The 23,816-nt window shown below is 42.3% G+C and overlaps 1 protein-coding gene across 2 annotated transcripts in view; it reads left to right on the top strand.

The window, feature by feature from the left end:
* SEPTIN9 (septin 9) overlaps positions 1–23,816 on the top strand; it is a 323,191-nt gene that overhangs the window by 43,655 nt on the left and 255,720 nt on the right. For both annotated transcript variants that reach the window (XM_061616349.1, XM_061616348.1), the window contains exon 2: positions 10,100–10,156. In XM_061616349.1, the coding sequence (XP_061472333.1) occupies positions 10,100–10,156 (57 nt within the window). The remainder of the gene's footprint in view (positions 1–10,099; positions 10,157–23,816) is intronic.

Here is a 23,816-nt window from a genome sequence, read left to right as displayed (position 1 = left end):
CACACCCACCCACCCCTCGAATCCCATGAACAGTAGTTTACTCCTCACAGAGCTACAGTTGCTAAGCACCCTTAACAAAACAGAGTCAATAAAACCTAACTTCTGACAATTAAAAACCAGTTAAAACAAACAAACTACAGTTCCCAGGGTTCTTTTTTTTGGGGGGGGGGATATGCCTTGAATATGATTTGGACACATATAATGAAATGGGAAAATGGTAATATTTTTAAACATGCCATATTTAAACATACTTTTAGTAGCATTTTAACCAAATACTTAAAAGGAAGTCGCAAGCCTTCTTTCAGATATTAGCAGTTGTACACCAACTTCTAAGGGTGGTATCCAATGCTGCTGTTCCACTTGTGCAAAATACTTCTGCTCACACAACGGGACTTTCCCTCTCCTCTCCTCTTCCCTCCCCTTTCCTGCAGCCCCGTGCACATCATCCAAATCAGCTACAGAGGGTTGGGGAACCCTCTGGAGCACATTTGGGAGGCAGTGCGGGGAGAGGAGAGGAAGGGGAAGTCCCACTGCATGAGTGGAATGGCGCTCGCACACTGTTAGATGCAACCCTAAATATATAAGCAGTGATAACGAAACTACACTATGGGTTGAATCCAACTAAGTTCTATTCAGAGTGAAGCCATTGCAATTAATGGACCTGAGTTAGCCATGCCCATTAATTTCAGTGGGCCTACTCTGAGTAGGACTGACACTGTATTCAACCCTAAATGCTTGCTAATTAGTGTTGTTGTTTTTTAGAATTTTAGCAGAAAAACAGAAAACGTGGCCACGTTGGGGGTGGACAGGGGACACCCATTTAACATTTCTTCAAGAATGGCCTGAGAGCAAAGCTGTGTAGAGCTGCTTTTCCTTTAAACTCAAAGTGGCCAGCTTAAGCAAAAAGAAAAAGAAAAAGTAATGTGTAATGTGGCCTAGTGGATCCTTCCATTATGTCACAGCTGAGGCATAGTTCCCTGTTGTTTTATTGCTATTACATTATTCTGGTCAGTTAAGGGCAAGGTGCTAAGGAGTCCAGGCTCATGAACCTTTTACAGCTGTGCAGAAGCGGAAATTATGGAAGGTGAAAGACCTGTCAAAACCTGGTCTCCTGCTGTGAAAGGCCTCCCTTTGTATTCATTCACCCTATTTATTATTGTAGTTCAGACAAAAAAGTTATGTCGGTTCTGCAAAAAGAAATGCACGGTTGGTGAACAATCTGCTGAGCCCAGAGCTCCATGTTGTAATGTATTGTGTCCCGTTCAGTGGTGTGGAGGAGGGGAAACATGGGAGAGCACAAGTCCAGGACATTTTCTAATGCAAGGGTGATTATGACATCTGCTGAGCACTAGAGTCATTGATGGACCTTTCTTGCTCTGGCAAGTGAATGAGGTGATCATGCGGCTTTCTGGGCTTTTAAAAAAATGGTTTGTGATAGATTAGCATAAAAATCAGAGAATGAGGAATCAAGCAGACATTGGATACTTCTTGCTTTTTCTTTGATGGGGTCTCTGTTCCATACCAGCAGTTTAAATTGTAAAATTTATTTGCAAGATTGCAAGATTGTTTGCGTTGCTAATTAAAAGCTAATTATTGCATTTCAGCTGGCTCAAGACCTTTCGTTAAAGCCCAGTGTGTTTTACAAGTTGAGCATGTGCAGTCGAAAGACTTCAGAGCTGATCAGCATTGTGAACTCATGACTCCCCTGTTAAAGTCCAACACACTTACTGCTACACTACCAGCTCACTACACTGTGTAGTAACCACTACACTGCCAGCTCACTGTTCAGTGACAGTCTGCTGATTTAACTCCTGCTCTTTGATGTGTGTGTTTATAAAATGAATCAACAGATGCCTGTATTTCTGGAATCTCCATGGGGGCATAACTGTAGGGGCTGCACTTCAAAAATTTATCACTGCACCACTGGTTCCATTTCATTCCATTGTGCCTGTTGTTACGAGAGCCAGTGTGGTGTGTTGTCCTAGAGGTACCATGCATTTCCCTGTACAAAAACATTTCCTTCTCTTGGGATTGTGGACTCAGGGTTATAAACACTTAAAAATGACAACAAATTACCAAATTGGAACGGGGTGTGTGTGAAGAAGGGAGCTATTGTTTAAATAAGTGTCTAAGGGCACACTCCACTTCCCACATAAGCCAGGCTGAGGGGCTGCTGGATGCAGTGTAGCTTTGGTGGAGGAGGAAGAGTGTTGCCGCCAGGGAACTCCACCACCACCTGGGTGCAGCCAGGACCCAGTGGACTCAGTCAAGACTGGTGCAAGTGGAGCTGGCAGAAGGCCCCAAAGGGGGAATTCCAGGGGCAGAACTAAGGGGAAGGGGACTTATGTTGCATCCTGAGCCCATTTGGCTTGGTCCTCAGGCCTTAGTCCTAGCAGTTGATATGCCAGGAAAAGTGGTAGCGGAAGGAAACGGAATGTTTCCTTCCACCACAGCCTGCCAACACAGCCAGCATCTTCCCCTCTGAGCCGCTCCTGAAGGGCAGTTAGATGTGGCAGCCCCTTCCGCCAGATCCTCTGCCAGATCCCCTTCAGCCCGCTCCACTCCTCCTGTCCTTCTCTGAGCTGGATTGCTCTGCCCAATTTTTAAGGAGGAGCAGGTGAACAATGATCAAGACAAAAGATATAAAAAACATCTAATCATGTAAATCTTGAATGAGGTACAGGTTGGAGACAGGCTGAATTTCCAGAGACAGTGGTTGGTTAGCATACTTGCTGCTCATGGTGTATGCACTCATTCCACTGTTACCACTGGGTTAAAAAATAAGTTTATACGGTACGTTTTGGAAGTGTTTTTAAAACTACAAAATAAATTTTGTTTTTTTAAAATGACATATAAGGGTATAAACCATCACATTATTATTATCAATCAGAATAAGGGCTCCTCTAGACATTTTTTTAATTGATTTTGTGCTTGTGATCAGGGCAATTATGTGTGATCCCACTTTCAATGCTATTTTTGCTTACAAGAATTTTGGGGTGGACATACTGCTTCATTTCTAACCAGAGCGTATTCTGTAACTCTCTGCTGAAATCCTGTAACGTTTTACCACAAATGTTGCTGTTTATTCCTGATTTTGTTATTCCTGATTTTGTATAGTTCAAGAGTGCCCCTTCAGATGGCAACAATGCAGTAGCACTGTGGAAGTATTGTGGAACAACTAATAAAGCAGGATGATGTGTGGATGCTCCACTATAAACCCACCACTAATGCACTACTATTGTGTCAATAAGATGTTGCAGAATATACCTGACCCCTCCCCCCTAAAAAAAACCATCTGGAGGGACCCTAAAATTGCCTTCTATTGCACATATACTGTATCTTGTTAGTGTTGCATTACATAGAAGAGCAATTATACTGATTTATATCTAAATTGTAGCTAATTTTGACAAACTGAATAAATGGAGAGCAGGGCATTTTAAAAATATTTGGTTGTTGTGTACCTGTCCGGAAGCAAACATACTAAAAGAAGCTGTGACATCTCTGCAAATGTCTTCAGTTTTGTTAAGCACTCTTTTTGCATTGCACCTTCGGATTCCCACTACTTCTTTGGGATTCAGTGTTTGCGTTCTAGTGGTCACTATCACACAAGTTCTTGATTATCGTGTCTGACACAACCCTTTCCAAAGCCCAGGCAATATTAATAAGGAGCTAATAGGAATACAGTAATCAAGCATTAATGATATTGTAACAAGAATTCTCACCCACCCCACAAAAAATATTTTCTTAGGGCTGGCCTAAGTGTAAACGTAAGTGTAAGTGTAAACATAACCTGTTGTTTGTTGTTGTTGTTATGTGCCTTCAAGTCGATTACGACTTATGGCGACCTTATGAATCAGCGACCTCCAAGAGCATCTGTCATGAACCACCCTGTTCAGATCTTGTAAGTTCAGGTCTGTGGCTTCCTTTATGGAATCAATCCATCTCGTTTGACCTTCCTCTTTATCTACTCCCTGCTGTTTTTCCCAGCATTATTGTCTTTTCTAGTAAATCATGTCTTCTCATGATAACCTCAGTTTCATCATTTTAGCTTCTAGTGGCAGTTCAGGTTTAATTTGTTCTAACACTCAATTATTTGTCTTTTTCACAGTCCATGGTATGCGCAAAGCTCTCCTCCAGCACCACATTTCAAATGAGTTGATTTTTCTCTTATCCGCCTTTTTCACTGTCCAACTTTCACATCCATACATAGAGATCAGGAATACCATGGTCTGAATGATCCTGACTTTGGTGTTCAGTGATACATCTTTGCATTTGAGGACCTTTTCTAGTTCTCTCACAGCTGCCCTCCCCAGTCCTAGCCTTCTTCTGATTTCTTGACTATTGTCTCCATTTTGGTTAATGACTGTGCCAAGGTGTTGATAATCCTTGACAAGTTCAATGTCCTCGTTGTCCACTTTAAAGTTACATAAATCTTCTGTTGTCATTACTTTAGTCTTCTTGACGTTCAGCTGTAGTCTTGCTTTTGTGCTTTCCTCTTTAACTTTCATCAGCATTCATTTCAAAACGTTACTGGTTTCTGCTAAGAGTATGGTATCATCTGCATATCTTAAATTATTGATGTTTCCCCCCTCCAATTTTCACACCTCCTTCATCTTGGTCCAATCCCTCTTTCCGTATGATATGTTCTGTGTACAGATTAAACAGATAGGGTGATAAAATACACCCCTGTCTCACACCCTTTCCGATGGGGAACCATTCGGTTTCTCCATATTCTGTCCTTACAGTAGCCTCTTGTGCAGAGTATAGGATGCCCATCAGGACAATCAGATGCTGTGACACCCCCATTTCTTTTAAAGCATTCCATAGTTTTTCATGATCACAGTCAAAGGCTTTGCTGTAGTCTATAAAGCACAGGGTGATTTTCTTCTGAAATTCCTTGCTCCGTTCCATTATCCAACGTATGTTTGCGATGTGGTTCTGGTGCCTCTTCCCCTTCTAAATCCAGCCTGGATGTCTGGCATTTCTCGCTCCATATATGGTAAGAGCCTTTGTTGTAGATCTAGGGCATTACTCAAATAAGGAACAGATTTGAGGCTTTAAACTTAGTTGACAGAGAACCAGAAGAACTATGGACTGAAGTCAGGGACATTATCAGTGAAGAATGCAAAAAGACAATACCTCTAGTTAAAAAGAGAGAAAGACATCAATGGATGACTGAAGAAACTCTTAAAATGGTTAAAGAAAGAAGGAAAGCAAAAGAAAAAGGAAACAGAAACACGGTCAGAACCCTAAATGCAACTATACAACGACTAGTACGTAGGGACAAAGAAAACTATTACAATAGTTACTGTATAGAAATAGAAAAGGACAACAAAATGGGAAGAAGAGCCCTATTCCAAACAATTAGAGAAATGAAAGGGAAATTTAAACCACGAGTACGGATGGGGAACACACTGACAGACCGAGATGAAATAAAAGGAAGATGGAAGCAATACACTGAAGAACTCTATAAAAGAGATGACAGGGTGACAGATTCATTCACAGAGGAACCATATGATGAAGAACCAGAAATTTTAGAATGTGAGGTGAAAGCTGCTCTTAAAATTCTTGGAAGAAACAAATCACCAGGAATAGACGGCATACCAATAGAGTTGCTACAACCTACTGAGACTGAATCTGTCCAAATTTTGACAAAAATTTGTCAAGAAATATGGAAAACTAAACAATGGCCCACAGACTGGAAGCGTTCAATATATATCCCACTTCCAAAGAAAGGGATCCCAGAGAATGCAGTAATTACCCAACTTTTCCCTTAATATCCCAAACATAACCTGTTAAAATACATATTTGTTCACCAGGATCAACAATGCCTCTGTTGGCCTGGTCCATGTCACTCTGGCTAACTACAGCTGTGCAAAGGTATAAGCTGCCCAAGATGAGCTCGCAGCCACTTTGCTCCTCCTTGGTCATTCTCACTCCTGCCCCAAGCTGATACCAGGCTCATGTTAAGCTTTCTCCTTCTTAAACAGGAGCTGTAGCCAAGAACAAACATTGGCTTCTGTTCTTGGTTATTGAAGAGAGAGCTTACTGTGAGCCCGGATCCAAGTGGCAAGCTAAGCCAAACAGCTCAGTGCAGCCATAAGAAGGACCAGGGAGAAGCAAAGCAACCCTCTGGAAGTCTGCACATTTGTACAGTCCTGATAAGCCATACTTTGGCTTACTGTGCCCTGTGAACTAGGTTGTTGTCTGTCCCCAACCTATAATGGTCTCTGTCTCACTGTCTGTCTGTCTGTCTGTCTCTCCCTAGGGCTGCAACCATCCCCTTTAACTGTATCCTTTAATAGCTGCCTCTGAACAAAGACATCAGTATTTGCTCTAGTTGTTGAGAGCACAAGATCCCTCCTACTCCAAAAGGCAGTAACGTTGTATGTGACCTAGACTCGCATTCCTTTTCAGTGTTTGAACCGACCAAAGAAAAATAGAAAGGCTCAAGATGGAAGGAATTACTGAAGGCCACACTAGGAAGCTCTATTAGAATACTAAATGTTTGGAACTGTAGAAAAGCATCCAGGAAAGGAGAGTCTGTTATCAGCATTGTTGAGTTGTGGAAAATGGGGCAAGGCTTTCCAAACCATATGCCATACAGTCTCAAGGAACATTGTTCAGCCACAAATCAGCTAACCACCCCTAAGACTATAATTTTGCACAGAGGGGATATAGTCATCCAGTGGAATGTTCTTGGATGGTCCTATATTTCAATTTTTGGGCTGTTCCATTTCAACTGAGAGTAGAGGTAGGAAAGGAGTTGCCGTATGGAAGAACATTCTAAGTTTGCCTTAATCTTCTTGCCATACATTTCCATTTGGTTGGTTATGGTGCTTTCCCCACAGAACTGAAAGCTTTTCATCCAATGTGATCAAGGCTGCATGCTCTCTGCACCAGGGAAGCAAGTTCTTCCAAATTATGCAAAATTGTTTGCTAATTCTATACAACTGAAAGTGTTTCAAAATCTGGAATTCAGAAGAATATTGCATATTTTTTGCAAGCATTGGGGTGGGGAAGGAAATAGATAAGGTGAGCAGGAGGGCAGAGAATGTTAGGTCCAAGGGAGGGTTGAGTGCTTTGGAAGCACCAAATAGCTGCCTCCCTCTTGACTACTGGAAGGCATCTTGAGCCAACAGGGGCCTGTCCAGCAGGCAGACAGGCAAGGGAGCAAGCAGGCAGATGGAGGGACGGGAAGTGCTCTTGGGGAGAAAGAGAATGGGAAAGATATGTGGGTTGGTGGGGAGATATGCTCTTGCATAGAAAGGGAGAGAAGGATATTTGGCGTGGGAGGGAAGAGATGCTCTTGGGTGCAAAGGACATTGGGGCTGCAAACAAGAAGTGGAGGGATGATCGCAAAAGGTTGAGAAGGTCAGCTCAGGGAGAGCATTGCAAGTCTTCCTGTGTTCTTCCTTTCAACCTGGGACATTGGGATATTGACAGGTGGGTGCAGCAATACCTAGAGCACCTAGAGGGGAAAGGGGGTCTTCTGATGTTACACAAGGCACGGGGAAGCCACTCTTCTTTGCTTCTGAAGTCAGTACGGCATCAGATAGTCTTCATGCCTCTCCAGGCACAGAAGGAGCGGTGGGGTTTGTGCTCTCAGCACAGCAAAATATTACTCATTCCTGGCAAACTTCTGAATATATATGTGGACCCTTTTGTTTCAGAACTGTTTATTTTTTCCATATGCATATTTGATCCATCAGCTCATACTATTAACATATGTTTAACCAAGTGAAAGCTCTAGTTACAGATAAAACTAATCTATAAATCCAATCTGGCAAGAACATAAAGGTAGACTCTTATGCAAGCCCCACTTTAAAAAATTTGATTTCTGAGCAAAAGCGTGTAAGAAAAAATATCCTTATATTATGGAAAGATCTTGTAGGGAAAATAGTCCTGCATAGGATTAGCAAATGCCACTTTCAAATCCAATAGCCATTGCTCATTTGAATGTGTTACATTCAGGCAGCAGTCATATGCCACACATACCAGAGAGGGCATACTTTTGAAAGCAGTGGGACTTGCTGCTGAGTGATTGTACCTATGAATTCAATAAATAGTTGTGATCCTACTATGATATTCTATTTCACTTTTTAAAATTGGCACTTTTCTCCTCACTTCAAGGGACCACATGTATGGCTTTGGCTTAGGGCCTCACAAACGCTATAGCTGCCTCTGCTTGTGGGTATGAATGATGCCAGTTGCAAGAGGCTTGCAACATTATGCAATCCATTTTTTTAAAGGCAGGACCCCTGTGTTTTTAATGGCTGTTATTTGTTTGTTTTATTGAAAAGATATGAATGATAAATAAATATTTAGCTGGGAAAGCTTTTCCTAACAATCATATGCAATGATAGGGAAAACTGTAGTTCCTGAACTTCTCATATTATGCAATTGTTAAAGCCCCAGGAACCCTGCCAGGAAAAAAAAGGCAATCCTCCCAGAGGCCTGTGGGTAGGATGGTAATTTCCCTTTCAAATCTGAGTGACTGGGGTTTGGCTATGGCTTCATAAAGTTACTGTTTCTTAGAAATAGGAGTACAACCAAAGGTGATGATCCCAGGTTGCTTCTTACTATGCAAAAGGTATATACAAGCATCTACCTAAATGTGAGAGATCTACACAAAAGTTGTGATGATTTGAAAGCACCCCTAGTCTTTCTTTCTGCAGTCCAAGATGGGACTGCTCATCCTAAACCGGTGCCTGGAGGCTGTGAAGGGCTGGATGTGGGTGAACAAACTGAAACTTAATCCAGACAAGATGGAAGTACTGCTGGCCAAGGGAAAAACTACCCCAGGGATAGGGTTGCAACCTGTTCTGGATGGGGTTGCACTCCCTTTAAAGGAGCAGGTCCGCAGTTTGGGAGTTCTTCTGGATCTGCCCTGCTGCTTGAATATCAGGTGGCTGCGGTAGCCAGGTGCTTTTGGTCATCTCAAAATGGTCTACCAGCTGCATCCGTTCCTGGAAGCAGCTGACTTGGCCACGGTGACACATGCATTGGTGATATTGAGGCTCGATTATTGTAACGCACTCTATGTGGGGCTGCCTTTGAAAATGATTCAGAAACTACAGTTGGTCCAAAATGCAGCAGCCAGAATGTTAACTGGAGCATGACGCAGGGAACATATCAGCTCCACTGGCTCCCAATTTGTTTCCGAGTCCAATTCAAAGTGCTGGTTTTGACCTTTAAAGCCCTATATGGACCAGTGTACTTAAGGGACCACTTACGTCCATATGTTCCTAGCCTGGGTTTAAGATCATCTACCTCTTGTCTTCCTCTTTCTGGAATGAAAGAAGTTAGATTGTCAGGCACGCGGGAGAGAGCCTTTTCAATTGTGGCTCCCAGACTTTGGAATTCCCTGCCCCAAGAAGCCCGCTTTGCTCCCTCCCTGATGGGTCTTCCGGAAACTTGTAAAAACTATTTTGTTCTAGAGAGCCTTTGGTTGGGACTGATGGGTCAGCCTGACACTGTTTTAAGTTTTTTATCTTTTATTTTTATCTTTTAAGTTCTTTTATTCTCACCTTCTTATATGTGCATGCACGTATATACATGTTCTATGTTTGTATATGTATGCATAATGCATTTTTTGTATTTTAATAGTATTTTATACATTTTAATTTACTGTAATTTTTAATGTTTTATTGTGTGTTTTATTGTGTGTTTTATTATATATGTGTGTGATTTTATTGTAGCCGCCCTGAGTGTGCTATTGTAGGGTAGAAGGGCAGGATAGAAATATTTTAAATAAATAAATAAATCAGTAAGAATCCTGAAAGTCTCTGCTTTGGCATTTACATTTTGAGCCCTGCTGACATCCAGGCTGCTTCTGAAGAAAGTGCAGACCAGATGGTTGATGTCTTGGGGTACATTGGGCAGATTCATAACATGGTGGTTGGAAGAACAGGAAGTTGGACCAGATAGGCCTTTGGCCTGATCCAGGGGGCTTTTCTTATGCTCTCATGTAAAGTATCTAAAGTTCACCTTGTTCTTACCTTTTGCCAAATCAACATCCTCTGTACCGTGTGTTGGCCACCTCCTGAATCATTTATCATCTGCCTAGCCACAAACACCCATTTTCTTTTTGCCATAGGAATCTCAAGGACCTCCAGTGGGAGACTCCGAAGACTTGGCGACCCGACAAGTCCAAGTAAGCTGAATTAATAGATCTATTTGTCTCTGTTTCTCTCTGACCCTTTACCCTCAGATATAACGTTTACACAGATCATGCCTGAGTGTGTGCAGCCTGTATTTCAGAAAAGATTGTACCATCCATCTGCAGTGAGAAGACGAGTAAGCCAGGAGCTAAAGAAAAATGCATCAAAGCTCTTATGGTATCGATTCTAAGGAATAGCTTGCAATGGGAGCAGTGGGGCTGTCCAGTTGTTTAACAGATATGGAAAGAATAAGCAGGAAATACATCCCTCATCGACCCCCTAAGCTCTCGTGTTGAGCAATGTGCTGGAGACATGAGTTACAGCAGAAACAATTAATGGATCCTGGATAATTCCAACCTACAATTATGTTTATTGCATGTGGATGTTTATACGTGAAAAGTGCTTTTGATTTAGAGTTATGCTTCTAATTGCATGTCAGTGTTTCTCACTCAGATGGAAAACAGGTGGGTAGGATTTTTCTCTGTCGAACAGGTGTTTCCCAGTCTCATTATCACATTGTCTATCCATCACCTTTGGAGCTTTTCAGGCTTAGAAAGGTATCTTTCTTTTGTGGAATTGTTTTTCTCCAGTGGGTGATTGGCTGGTTTAGAAGAGTTTAATACTTTGAGTATAGAAACTAGGACCAGCCCAAGACCTTTTGCTGCCTGAGATGAAGGGCAAGATGTCCCATCCCCCCCTTTCACATACAGAAGCCAACCAGATTAGCAGATGAATAGTACTTCAACACTGGCAACCAGGACAGAGTGCCTAAGGGCATCAGGATAGGTTAAGGAACACAATACAGGCTGCATGGCACACATGACTCTGCCTTTCAGCACCTTGCTGCTTTGCTGCTGCCTCACTCTGCCTAATGAGATTTGTCGATGGCATTTATATCCTTAGTGGTACACTACCTTGAGTTCCTTGGAGGAAAGGCAAAATGTAAATGCCATAAAAATGTCATTATATGAAAAAGCAGTTTTATTTTATTTCACGTATTAACCGTATATGCTGCTTAATACCAAGTCAGTCTCTAAGCGGTTTACAAAATAATGAATACAGTAGATAGATTGATAGACAACAAACAGTGGATCTGAAAAACTACAACAGAAAATAAAGCAATAAAGTCCCCCCAAAGCAAAAACATAGCTGCACATTTTGAAAACATCTTAAGAGTCAGGGATCCCTTCCCTCTTCAGTCTCATTCTTGCCAAGATACATCCTGACTCATTTTCCCCAATGCACATGCTCCCTGTGTGTGCTGATTGAAGCCACCCCCCCAAACACCAAGTCTTCTCTGTTGAAAAATATACTTATGGCCAGCTGTCTTGAAGAAGTGGAAATTTTTGTAACTGTTAGAGAGAATTGTGATTTTTTTGATGTTGTAAGCCGCCTTCAGCATGGATAACATGAGCTAAGTATCCTAATAGAACAATATCAACAGTATTGGAAGACACAAGACAGAGTTCTACCCATCAAACACTGATCCATTGGGAGATTGGCTAATTCAGTTTTTTAAAAATCTCCTTTCAATTGCCATTTTTATTGCATACTTCTTTTTTTTTTTGCTTGATGCATTGTGAGGAATGCCATGTCCTTGGAAGAGACACTGCCTGGACAGCCTGGCACTGACAGGGCATTGCATCACTGAATAATATGCCCCATAGACATGTCACTTAGATGGATTCAAACTGCAGATGGTTTAAAAAAAAAAGAAAAAAAAGAAGCAAAATTAACTACTTCAACATAATAGTGCTGCACGTGGGGTTTATCATAGTTCTTGCATAAGAAATAGATTGTAACATTATAACCATTTTTGACATATAATGTTTTATGGGCAGCGAATAAATTGTGTCAATCCTTGGTTTTTAGAACTGTTGCGGTTTGCAATCCCTTTTAAGTCTAGATCGAGCTCGCTTACTCTTGCACCTCACATTTATGATCCCTTCAGTGAAAATTCCAAAGGAGCATAGTTCATTGTAAGAATACCATACCATTCAACCTGATCTTCAGTTAAATATTGACTTGATGATGAACTACTAGCATACACATTGAATTTATCTAGTATAGGGGTAGCCAACATGATGCCCTCCAGATGTTGACTACAGCTCCCTTCATCCTTGACTACTGACCATGCTGGCTGAAGCTGATAGGAGCTGGACCTTAACAACATCTGAAGGGTACTAGGTTGGTATATTGGCAACACTGTTACTGATGCTAGCGACAAAAGCTTTTGTTATAACGCAGTTCTGTATACGCAGATATCAGAATCTGTTGATCATGGGAACTTAATCTATCCCTGGTGATGAATGAAGCTAATCTCTTTTTAAAGAATGCTAAGGAAGTGTAATGCTTGTTTTGATTATGATTTTCCCATCCTGTTACTTATATGGAACAACTGAAGGAGACAATCTAGGGCTCAGTTGCCAACCAATTAAAGCTTAGCTGGTGCCAATTTTAACTGGTAAAGGCAAACTTTTAATCAATGGAGTGGCAAGTTAAGGACACTATTTTTAAGGAAAATAAAAATATGAAAGAGTGCCTTGCCTATTAACAATGAGAGATAGCTTTTCTTTATTAAATTTTTAGATATCATACATTTATTTCTGTATCTAAAAAATACACCTGTAATGAGATTTTGGTAAAATGCAAACTGATGAGATTTGAATAAATTATTTCAAGGCAAATAATTATCAAGCAAAAACTTTAATTTTTCAATAGCCCTGCTTTTCCCACATGCATATCCGCAAACTATAAAAAACAACTTGTCTTGCTTTGGCTGGATCAGAAACTTGATTTAATAGCTTATTAGGCCAAGAATGAAAGTTGAATTCAAGATAGTGATAAACTGAACATTCCACCAGCATAAGGATTTTTCCTTGCACAGTGGAGGAGAGGGAGACGAATCCCTTTGCACTAGTTGAAGTCATTCTGCTAGCACAAGAGTTTAGTTGAATACCTCCCTGAGTGTTTGGCCCATGTACTCATGCCTCTCCTCCTCTCCTTGCATGCTGGCTTTGGGGGTTCCATCCTTGTTAGTTTAAAAACCACAGTTTACACTAATCCCAGTTTCCTGTTGCATTGGAACTGGGAAACTATGGCTTAATCTAGCCAGGTAAAGAAACAAGAAGAAAGTGTGTGCACTGAACATGAATGTGTTTCCCTGAGCCTGATCCAGGGGAAAAGATGTGTATTTTTAAAAATGGAGTGAGCGTACTTCCTTCACAGCAGACTCAAAGTTAAAGGGTTGTATCCAATACTGCCATTCCACTTGCACAATGTCTGCTTGCTCAACAGAACTTCCCCTTCCTCTCTTCTCCTCTGCAACCCCCCATGCATACTCAAAATTTACTCTAGGCAGTGGGAGACCCACTGGGGCAAATTTTGGGAGTACAAAGGGAGAAGAGATGTAGGGTAAGCACAAGTGGAATGCCTCTCGACTAATGATGGCTACAACCCAAAATGTGCACTGTTAGGCACTGTGCACTGTAGCTATTGTTTCTTCTCTTATAACTGTTCCTGAGATGATAAAGTCATGGGAGGATCCTGCCACAGATAACACCCAAATTCCTTCTAGCTCTGGACTTGGATATTTCTGTGAGCATCTCTCATGTGTTTGAGTAGGACCATGTGCTCCTTGCCATTCTTGTTGAGGGTCAAGCTTTAATTTTAGAGATGCACTATTTTTTGCTGTCATTGGGATTATGGTTTTGTATTTTTATTGTTAGACCTTATTATGACATATGTGGAGATTGCTTAATTTTATTGTATACTTATTGATTTTGTTCACTACTTTATTCCTTATGACTCTACATTTTGTTATATTTTTGTAACTGTTAGAGAGAATTGTGATTTTTTTGATGTTGTAAGCCGCCTTCAGCATGGTTTAACTATGGAAAGGTAGCATACAAATAAATGACGATGTGGTGGGTCAAAATATGTTTATTTTTTGAGCAAGGCTCTTACGTTCTTGGTTTGCTGCATAAGTTCTGAATCAGCTGTTTGAGATCTTTAGAAAGAAGAACAATATACATGAGAGTAAAAAGTACTTCTTGCCTCCTCCCCTCCTTCATTGCCAATCAAGCTAACTCTGAACCAGCCTTGGTGACAGAAAGGCTTTATGCCAAAGCCAGCTGCAGCAGAGCCCTTTACATGGAGTGCATCAGTGGGCTTGCATCCTCACTCCTGTACCATCAGCATTTGGCTGGGGACAGATCATGGCTTGTTTTGAGACTTCTTGGAAGAACAGTACACAACTTGTAGTATAGCAAAACCACAGCTAGTGACCCGATAATGAGCAACATTTGATGACAGCATGGAAGCCTCACTTGGAGAGGTCTGCGCTCTCTCAATACAAACATCTTCTCTTTGTGTCACGTCTTGCTCTTTGCTGTCTTTATTTAGGGTTGCCATCTTGCAACCCAGACACTGGCTATGGGACACATTTGCAGTTATACTGCTTACCCAGTACATCTCCACCTCTGTGTTGTGAATCCAGGGACATATGACATCACTCAGACTCTACCTCTTTTTACTCAAAATCTGGAATTTTTGAAATCAGATATGTTTTCCCTTCAAGCTTCCCACTGACTTCAAAATTGTTTGGTCAATCAATGCATTGCAAATCCAAGGTGTGTACAGTGGAAATGCTTTGCAGTGGGTGGTCCTTAAAGGTCTGACATCAGCCGTGGGGCTGGGTGTATTCCAATCAAACAATAAAGATGCATACAGCTGGACACAGATTTGTTTCAAACTGCACCCAGACAAAACAGTCTCACTGCTTTTTAAGCAACTAGTGTGCATGTAGCCCAGATGAAGCCCTTGAAGCCATGGCTCTCATAAACAGCAGATGAGGTGGCAAGCTGGTTTGCAGATCATTTCCCTTCCAAGGAATGTTTGCTTGTTATTTGACTTTTCCAGTTAGAGCATTTTGTTTCCAGACTCCATTGGTCTCTGTAGAAGAGTTTTGCATATTTTGTTTGTATTATCTGATATTTGTTACCTGATTACCAAAACTAAAACAGACTACGTATAGACTCTACTTGTCTGGGTACAAGAGCATTTTACATTTTTTTCAATATGTGACATTTTTTTCAATATGCAACAACTGCTCTTTCTGGATCTGTTTTGATGTAGTCACTTTGAATACTAAGAAATGCCACTGAAGAAGACTTTTACCTGAAGCGCATCTGGCTATTTTCATTACAATGTTCATGATAAGTCACAGTCTTCAGCAGTTTAGTATTTATTAGGAAAGCATTATGATATGCACCAGCTGATTCATGTTTGTGGGTAGCTATTGATAAGTTTGTTATTTTTATGTGATATTTTATTATTGCATTTACCTATTACATTTTGTATATATGTGTGTGTTGTAAGTAAAATTTACAAAGGTTGGCCCCTCTGGAGACATCCTTAACCATAAATATGGTAAGGGGTGGACTGAGGCACACTACCTGGTGCTGTAACTAATGAGGAAATAAGCGTACATTGTCAACTTACCTTTTTGAGGCAGATGATGGAAAAACAGGGTTTCCATACCCCCTTGCCAGAGGATACAGGGACCGCATGTGTCAGATAACATCTATCTTGTATTTCGTGCCTGTCGGCATTTGAGGGATAACATACAAAGATCAGTAATCTTTGACAGTTATTGGCATATAAGATTTCTTCACCTTTTGAAACCTGCTAAAATTAAAATAAGAGAGGCCAATGTATCTAAAGCATTCTAATATCAAGTGCATGGGAGATGGGATTTCATTCAAAATGCTACCTCAGAGTTGTGCTTTGGAAATTGCTATTCAATTTTTGAACAAAACAAAATTGAAAAGTTCTCCAAAATTTGAATATTTGTAAATATCCTAGCTGGAAAATTGAATGGCTGGCTATAGAAGCATCTCACAGCCTGGTATGACACTGCAGGGACTCCACAAATAATCTATTCCGCTGAAATTTACCTAACATTGGGATTATTTATTATTATTATTTATTGGATTTATTAGTTGCCCATCTGGGAGGTTGTCCAGCCACTCTGGGCGACGTACAGCCAAAAATATAAATTACATTAGACAATAAACATAAAAACATTAGCACATTAAAATCACTACCAATAGCTACAGAACCTAACATTGGGATGCTTTGGATCTAACATTTACACAGGCATTTCCAAGACAGGCAACATGTTTTTACCACGCTCCCTCTCTATCTTCAACAGCAGCCAAGGAGTTAGCTACATGCCTGCTGACATTGCCCACTTGCCTTGACTGCCTCTTTAGATGAGATCACTGGAGTTCCCTGTGACTGTTTCTGTCCCCTTTTGTCTCACTTGCCAGGCGACTCACCCCAGCTGCATTTGCCACTCTGCCAAAAAGCTTGCTCACATATATGCTCAACTGGAGATGATTAAAAAAGTTGTTTAGATGGATGGGTCTGACAGTTGTACACTAGCAGCTGCATTGTTTTTCAGGAAACGATTGTTCCAACTAGAGATAGGGGAGAAATACAATTTTGTTTTCATTTTAATAAGAAATTACCTAATTTGCACTTCTTGAACCAATATGCAAACTGAAACACAGCTCTCCTTCGAAAGTCACACTTCTCCAAACAAACAATGTGTACAAAAATGCATATATTTGGGGAGATGCATGTGATAGTGAAAATAACATACAAAAATGCCTTATATTAGGGGAAAGTGTTTGCATATATATATATGTGTCAAAATTGCATACAAAATGTGTTGATTAAGAGAAATTTGCACTCAAATGCTGATGTAATTTCATGAGTTTTTAAAATAAATAAATAAATCTCAAACTGCTGCAGAAATGTGAAGAACTGAATTTAAGATTGAAAAAATGAGGAACAGAGAGAACCAAAATGGACAGATCCGCCCATCGCTAGTTCCAACCTTGGATCTGAATGGTCTTCCTTTCCTTTTGTCTACTCCATCCTCCTGAGCAATCTGGATTTTCTTTCTTTTTACTCTCCAGCAGACTCTCCCTCATGAGTGATCTTAGTCCCTTGGCTTTCATGTAGCACAGTTCTATGCATGTTTACTCAGAAGGAAGGGATGCTCCATTCAGTGGGACTCACTCCCTAGTAAGGATGTTCAGGACATCAGCTCATGGAACATAGGGTGGAATCCAAAGAAGTGGACTTCTTCTTGTGCTACAGGACTTGCCTTTCCTCTCCTCCCCCTTGGAGACCCCCACATACCCCCCCAATCTGCTATGTAACCACCACCCCCGTCCTCTGGAGCAGATTTTGAGGATGCAAGGAGGACTGTAGGGGAGAGAAGGAGAAATCCCATTGGGTGAGTAGAAGTCTGATCAGTTCATTCACAGACCACATTAGATACCCCCTATAGAAAGCTCCTTAAACCAGGTCATGCTGTTTGCTCATCTTGCCCAGATGACTTCAAGTGTCCAGGGTCAAAGGTAGAGAGATCTTTTCACATCACCTGCTGCCATAACCTTTTTTTTTTACTGGAAATGCCAAGAATTAACCCTTGGGCCTTCTGCATGCAACGTGTGTGATGCACCACTGAGCTGCAGTCCCTGCCATTACTATTGAGCTGTGGTCCCTATTCTGATGATACTATTGAATCTTGCAGTCCTGCTGCAGCTCCCTTCTTTTTAGCCAGCTCCCAGGCTTAATGGCGTAGTCGTTTATCTTTGTTTTGTCTCATGATGCCTCAAGCAGCATTTTTCTTTGCTCATTTTTAAAAAAAAGACATTTGGGGAATACTGTCTGCGAACCAGGCATTCCTTATCATTATGCAGGGCACAGTGCAAGCACCCTGACCTCATTTTGCAAATGCAATAAAAGTGAGTGCATCCAAAGTTGTGTGAAGCAGCTGAGAATTGACAGTTATGGACTGCACTATGCTCTATTTATTATACTACCAATTTTCCATCAGTGCTAGGGTTAGGGAATGATCTATATCATTTCATTGAGATATTAAAGAGGACAATCTCTTGGCTGCCTTTCAACTAGACTAGGGAAGGACAAAAGGTAGATTGGGATCTACTGGCAGATCTTTCGCTGATTTGCCGAAGATTGGTGAGGGTTTCTGACTCTGACTGGTTATAGTGACAACAAAACAACTCCCCCCTCCTAAATTAGGCTGCTGAAATTAAGAAAGCTTATTGGTGATTGTGGAACACAGGACTGCATTTGTGTGTGAAAGGATTTATGTGCAAGTATTTATGTGTTCTGGTGTTAAGAGATGTATGTGTTCTGGTGTTAAAAACAAACTCCTGGGCTGAGCATGTATGTGCTCAGAGGCACCTTGTCCCACAATTCTTTTTCTGAGCCGTTATTTTGTACCTGGACCTCAGGGTAGTAGTGAAAAACAAACTAGAATCCACAAGCCTAAAACCTGCCCATCCCTGAAATAGACCATAGATGGCCGAGCTGCAGCACAGAAACAGATTGTGACACTCCTGGAGAGAAACAGGAGAGTCTTTAGGCCTGGCTGAAGAGTCAGACCTACACTCATGCCCATGTCAAGAGTGCTGCACTGCTGCATGCTTCCTGGGTCAGTAGCTTAGAGGAGAAACTACTCCAAGGCATGGGGAAAGGGTCATATGAATCAATGTATGTGGTGACAGTAGCTCAGTCTTTTTTCATCTGACATTCTTACCAAAAGGAAAAGCCACTGCTGAAATAGATAGTGTTGTGACAAATTTTGGAGAGGTTCAGTTTTTAATATGAAAGTTGCAATTTGTTGAGGGGAATCATGGGAAGAGTCACTGAACAAATCCTACCTGTCAGTCTTTCATGCATTATTCATAACTGTTTGTAGTCATTGTTTCCCCAATCTGTTGCAACTTCACCACCATTTTCTTTTCCTTCACCCACTCTATGCTATATATTTATAATACTGTTATACGACTTTGAACAGTCATGGTTTCCATAATGAATCCTGGGAACTGCTGCAGCTAGTGCAGAATGTGGGTGCTAGGTGGGGTGGCGGTGTGGCCCAATGGGATCATGTGTCCTAAGACCACTGCACTGGCTACCGGTGAGCTACCCAGCCCAATTCAAGGTATTTGTATTAACACCCAAGGCCCTAAATGGCTTGGGATCCAAGTACCTAAAAGAGCCCCTTCCCCAATATCAACCATCTTGTCCTCTATGATCAGCAGGGGAGACATAAGAACATAAGAAGAGCATGCTGGATCAGGCCAGTGGCCCATCTAGTCCAGCATCCTGTTCTCACAGTGGCCAACCAGGTGCCCGGGGGAAGCCCGCAAGCAGGACCCGAGTGCAAGAACACTCTCCCCTCCTGAGGCTTCCGGCAACTGGTTTTCAGAAGCATACTGACTCTGACTAGGGTGGCACAGCACAGACATCATGGCCAGTAGCCATTGATAGCCCAGTCCTCCATGAATTTGTCTAATCTTCTTTTAAAGCCATCCAAGCTGGTGGCCATTACTGCATCTTGTGGGAGCAAATTCCATAGTTTAACTATGCGCTGAGTAAAGAAGTACTTCCTTTTGTCTGTCCTGAATCTTCCAACATTCAGCTTCTTTGAATGTCCACGAGTTCTAGTATTATGAGAGAGGGAGAAGAACTTTTCTCTATCCACTTTCTCAATGCCATGCATAATTTTATACACTTCAATCATGTCTCCTCTGACCCGCCTTTTCTCTAAACTAAAAAGCCCCAAATGCTGCAACCTTTCCTCGTAAGGGAGTCGCTCCATCCCCTTGATCATTCTGGTTGCCCTCTTCTGAACCTTTTCCAACTCTATAATATCCTTTTTGAGATGAGGCGACCAGAACTGTACACAGTATTCCAAATGCGGCCACACCATAGATTTATACAATGGCATTATGATATTGGCTGTTTTATTTTCAATACCTTTCCTAATTATCGCTAGCATGGAATTTGCCTTTTTCACAGCTGCCGCACACTGGGTCGACATTTTCATCGTGCTGTCCACTACAACCCCGAGGTCCCTCTCCTGGTCGGTCACCGCCAGTTCAGACCCCATAAGCGTATATGTGAAATTCAGATTTTTTGCTCCAATATGCATAATTTTACACTTGTTTATATTGAATTGCATTTGCCATTTTTCCGCCCATTCACTCAGTTTGGAGAGGTCTTTTTGGAGCTCTTCGCAATCCCTTTTTGTTTTAACAACCCTGAACAATTTAGTGTCATCAGCAAACTTGGCCACTTCACTGCTCACTCCTAATTCTAGGTCATTAATGAACAAGTTGAAAAGTACAGGTCCCAATACCGATCCTTGAGGGACTCCACTTTCTACAGCCCTCCATTGGGAGAACTGTCCGTTTATTCCTACTCTCTGCTTTCTGCTTCTTAACCAATTCCTTATCCATAAGAGGACCTCTCCTCTTATTCCATGACTGCTAAGCTTCCTCAGAAGTCTTTGGTGAGGTAACTTGTCAAACGCTTTTTGAAAGTCTAAGTACACTATGTCCACTGGATCACCTCTATCTATATGCTTGTTGACACTCTCAAAGAATTCTAGTAGGTTACTGAGACAGGACTTTCCCTTGCAGAAGCCATGCTGGCTCTGCTTCAGCAAGGCTTGTTCTTCTATGTGCTTAGTTAATCTAGCTTTAATCATACTTTCTACCAGTTTTCCAGGGACAGAAGTTAAGCTAACTGGCCTGTAATTTCCGGGATCCTCTCTGGATCCTTTTTGAAGATTGGCGTTACATTTGCCACTTCCCAGTCCTCAGGCACGGAGGAGGACCCGAGGGACAAGTTACATATTTTAGTTAGCAGATCAGCAATTTCACATTTGATTTCTTTGAGAACTCTCGGGTGGATGCCATCCGGGCCTGGTGATTTGTCAGTTTTTATATTGTCCATTAAGCCTAGAACTTCTTCTCTCATTACCACTATTTGTCTCAGTTCCTCAGAATCCCTTCCTGCAAATGTTAGTTCAGGTTCAGGGATCTGCCCTATCTCTTCCACTGTGAAGACAGATGCAAAGAATTCATTTAGCTTCTCTGCAATCTCCTTATCGTTCTTTAGTACGCCTTTGACTCCCTTATCATCCAAGGGTCCAATTGCCTCCCTAGATGGTCTCCTGCTTTGAATGTATTTATAGAATTTTTTGTTGTTGGTTTTTATGCTCTTAGCAATGTGCTCCTCAAATTCTTTTTTAGCATCCCTTATTGTCTTCTTGCATTTCTTTTGCCAGATTTTCTGTCCTTTTTTATTTTCTTCATTTGGACAAGACTTCCATTTTCTGAAGGAAGACTTTTTGCCTCTAAGAGCTTCCTTGACTTTGCTCGTTAACCATGCTGGCATCTTCTTGGCCCTGGCGGTACCTTTTCTGTTCTGCGGTATGCACTGCAGTTGAGCTTCTAATATAGTGTTTTTAAACAACTTCCAAGCATTTTCGAGTGATGTGACCCTCTGGACTTTGTTTTTCAGCTTTCTTTTTACCAATCCCCTCATTTTTGTGAAGTTTCCTCTTTTGAAGTCAAATGTGACCGTGTTGGATTTTCTTGGCAATTGGCCAGTTACATGTATGTTTAATTTAATAGCACTGTGGTCACTGCTCCCAATCGGTTCAACAACACTTACATCTCGCACCAGGTCCCGGTCCCCACTGAGGATTAAGTCCAGGGTTGCCGTCCCTCTGGTCGGTTCCATGACCAACTGGTCTAGGGAATAGTCATTTAGAATATCTAGAAATGTTGCTTCTTTGTCATGAGTGGAACACATATGCGGCCAGTCTATGTCCGGGTAGTTGAAGTCACCCATTACTACCACATTTCCTAGTTTGGATGCTTCCTCAATTTCATATCTCATCTCAAGGTCTCCCTGAGCATTTTGATCAGGGGGACGATAGATCGTTCCCAGAATTAAATCCCTCCTGAGGCATGGTATCAGCACCCACAACGATTCTGTGGGGTTTCGAGCTTGCTGGATTCAATGCCTTCTTTCATGTATAGAGTGATTCCGCCACCATAAAGTCCTTCCCTGTCCTTCCAATATAGTTTATATCCAGGGATAACCGTATCCCACTGGTTTTCTCCATTCCACCAGGTTTCCGTTATGCTCACTATATCAATGCTCTCCTCTAGACCAAGCACTCCAGTTCTCCCATCTTGGTTTGGAGGCTCCTAGCATTGGCGTACAGGCACTTGTAAGCAATGTCTCTCTTCAAGTGTCTTTGGCACTTGTGGTTTGGCTTGTGGTAATTTTGCTCTTCTGAATTTATATCCTGTGCCCCTGCTCTCACAATGCCTACTTCTAGGCCTACCCCTTTTACAATTTCATCATTGTTTTGGTCTTTATCCCAGGGGGGAGGTTTATTCTGAACCGGACCTTCCTCAGCTCCTGTCGGGTTTCCCCCCTCAGTCAGTTTAAAAGCTGCTCTGCCACCTTTTTAATTTTAAGTGCCAGCAGTCTGCTTCCATTCTGGTTCAAGTGGAGCCCGACCCTTTTGTACAGGCCCGGCTTGTCCCAAAATGTTCCCCAGTGCCTAACAAATCCAAACCCTTCCACCCGACACCATCGTCTCATCCACGCATTGAGACTGCTGAGCTGTGCCTGTCTGGCTGGTCCTGCGCGTGGAACCGGTAGCATTTCAGAGAAAGCCACCTTGGAGGTCCTGGCTTTCAGCATCCTACCTAGCAACCTAAATTTTGCTTCCAGGACCTCATGGCTGCATTTCCCCATGTCGTTGGTGCCAACGTGCACCACGACCACTGACTCCTTCCCAGCACTGTCTACCAAACTATCTAAACGACGGGCGATATCCGCAATCTTCGCACCAGGCAGGCAAAACACCTTGCGGTCTACATGCCCATCATACACCCCACTGTCTATGTTCCTAATGATCGAATCACCCACTACAAAGATCCCTCCACCCCCCGGAGATATATCCTCGGCACGAGAGGATAGCTGCTCATCCCCCAAGGAATGGGTCCCTTCTAAGGGATCGTTTCCCTCTTCCTCAGCTGGATGCTCTCCTTCCCTGAGACCATCGTTCTCCATGATAGCAGAAGAGGTATCATCCTTGGAGTGGGACACAGCTATAACGTCCCTGAAGGCCTCCTCCACACACCTCTCTGCTTCTCTCAGCTTTTCCAGGTCCGCCACCTTGGCCTCAAGGAAATGAAGTCGTTCCCGGAGAGCCAGGAGCTCATTGCATTGAGAGCACACCCACGACTTCTGTCCAACAGGCAGACAGTCGTACATGCTGCAGGCAGTGCAAAACACTGGAAAGCCCCCACACCCCTGCTGGCTTCTTACCTGCATAATTTTGTTTAAGGTTTATTACGTCAATGGGTTGGAGACTGCGGTTTAGTTGAGGTCAGGGAACAGATGGGCAGAGTGGGGGGCCCTTGCCTCCTCGCCCTGCTGCCGAACTCGCTCTGCTGCTTAACTCGCCTTGACGCTTTGTCAGCTGGGGCTTTGACGCTTCGTCAGCTGGGGCTCCCTCTAGCTCGTGGAGCTGCTGTTGGTTGTGCTGCCACGGAGGGTTGCCCAGTTAGTAGCGACTCATAACGTGGCCTTCTCATTTGTGGAATGTCCTACCTAGTGAGATGTAGCAGTTTCCCTTGCTATTAACTTCCAGGAGAAATTTAAAAACATTCCTCTTTACCCAAGCATTTGATGGCTGAAGTCCTGTCCCTGGCAACCCTGAAATTATTGGTTTGA

Source organism: Rhineura floridana, chromosome 3 (assembly GCF_030035675.1).
Source record: "Rhineura floridana isolate rRhiFlo1 chromosome 3, rRhiFlo1.hap2, whole genome shotgun sequence".
Lineage (NCBI taxonomy): Eukaryota > Metazoa > Chordata > Lepidosauria > Squamata > Rhineuridae > Rhineura > Rhineura floridana.
Note: the sequence above shows the minus strand (reverse complement) of the source record. Positions and strands in the feature narration are given on the sequence as shown.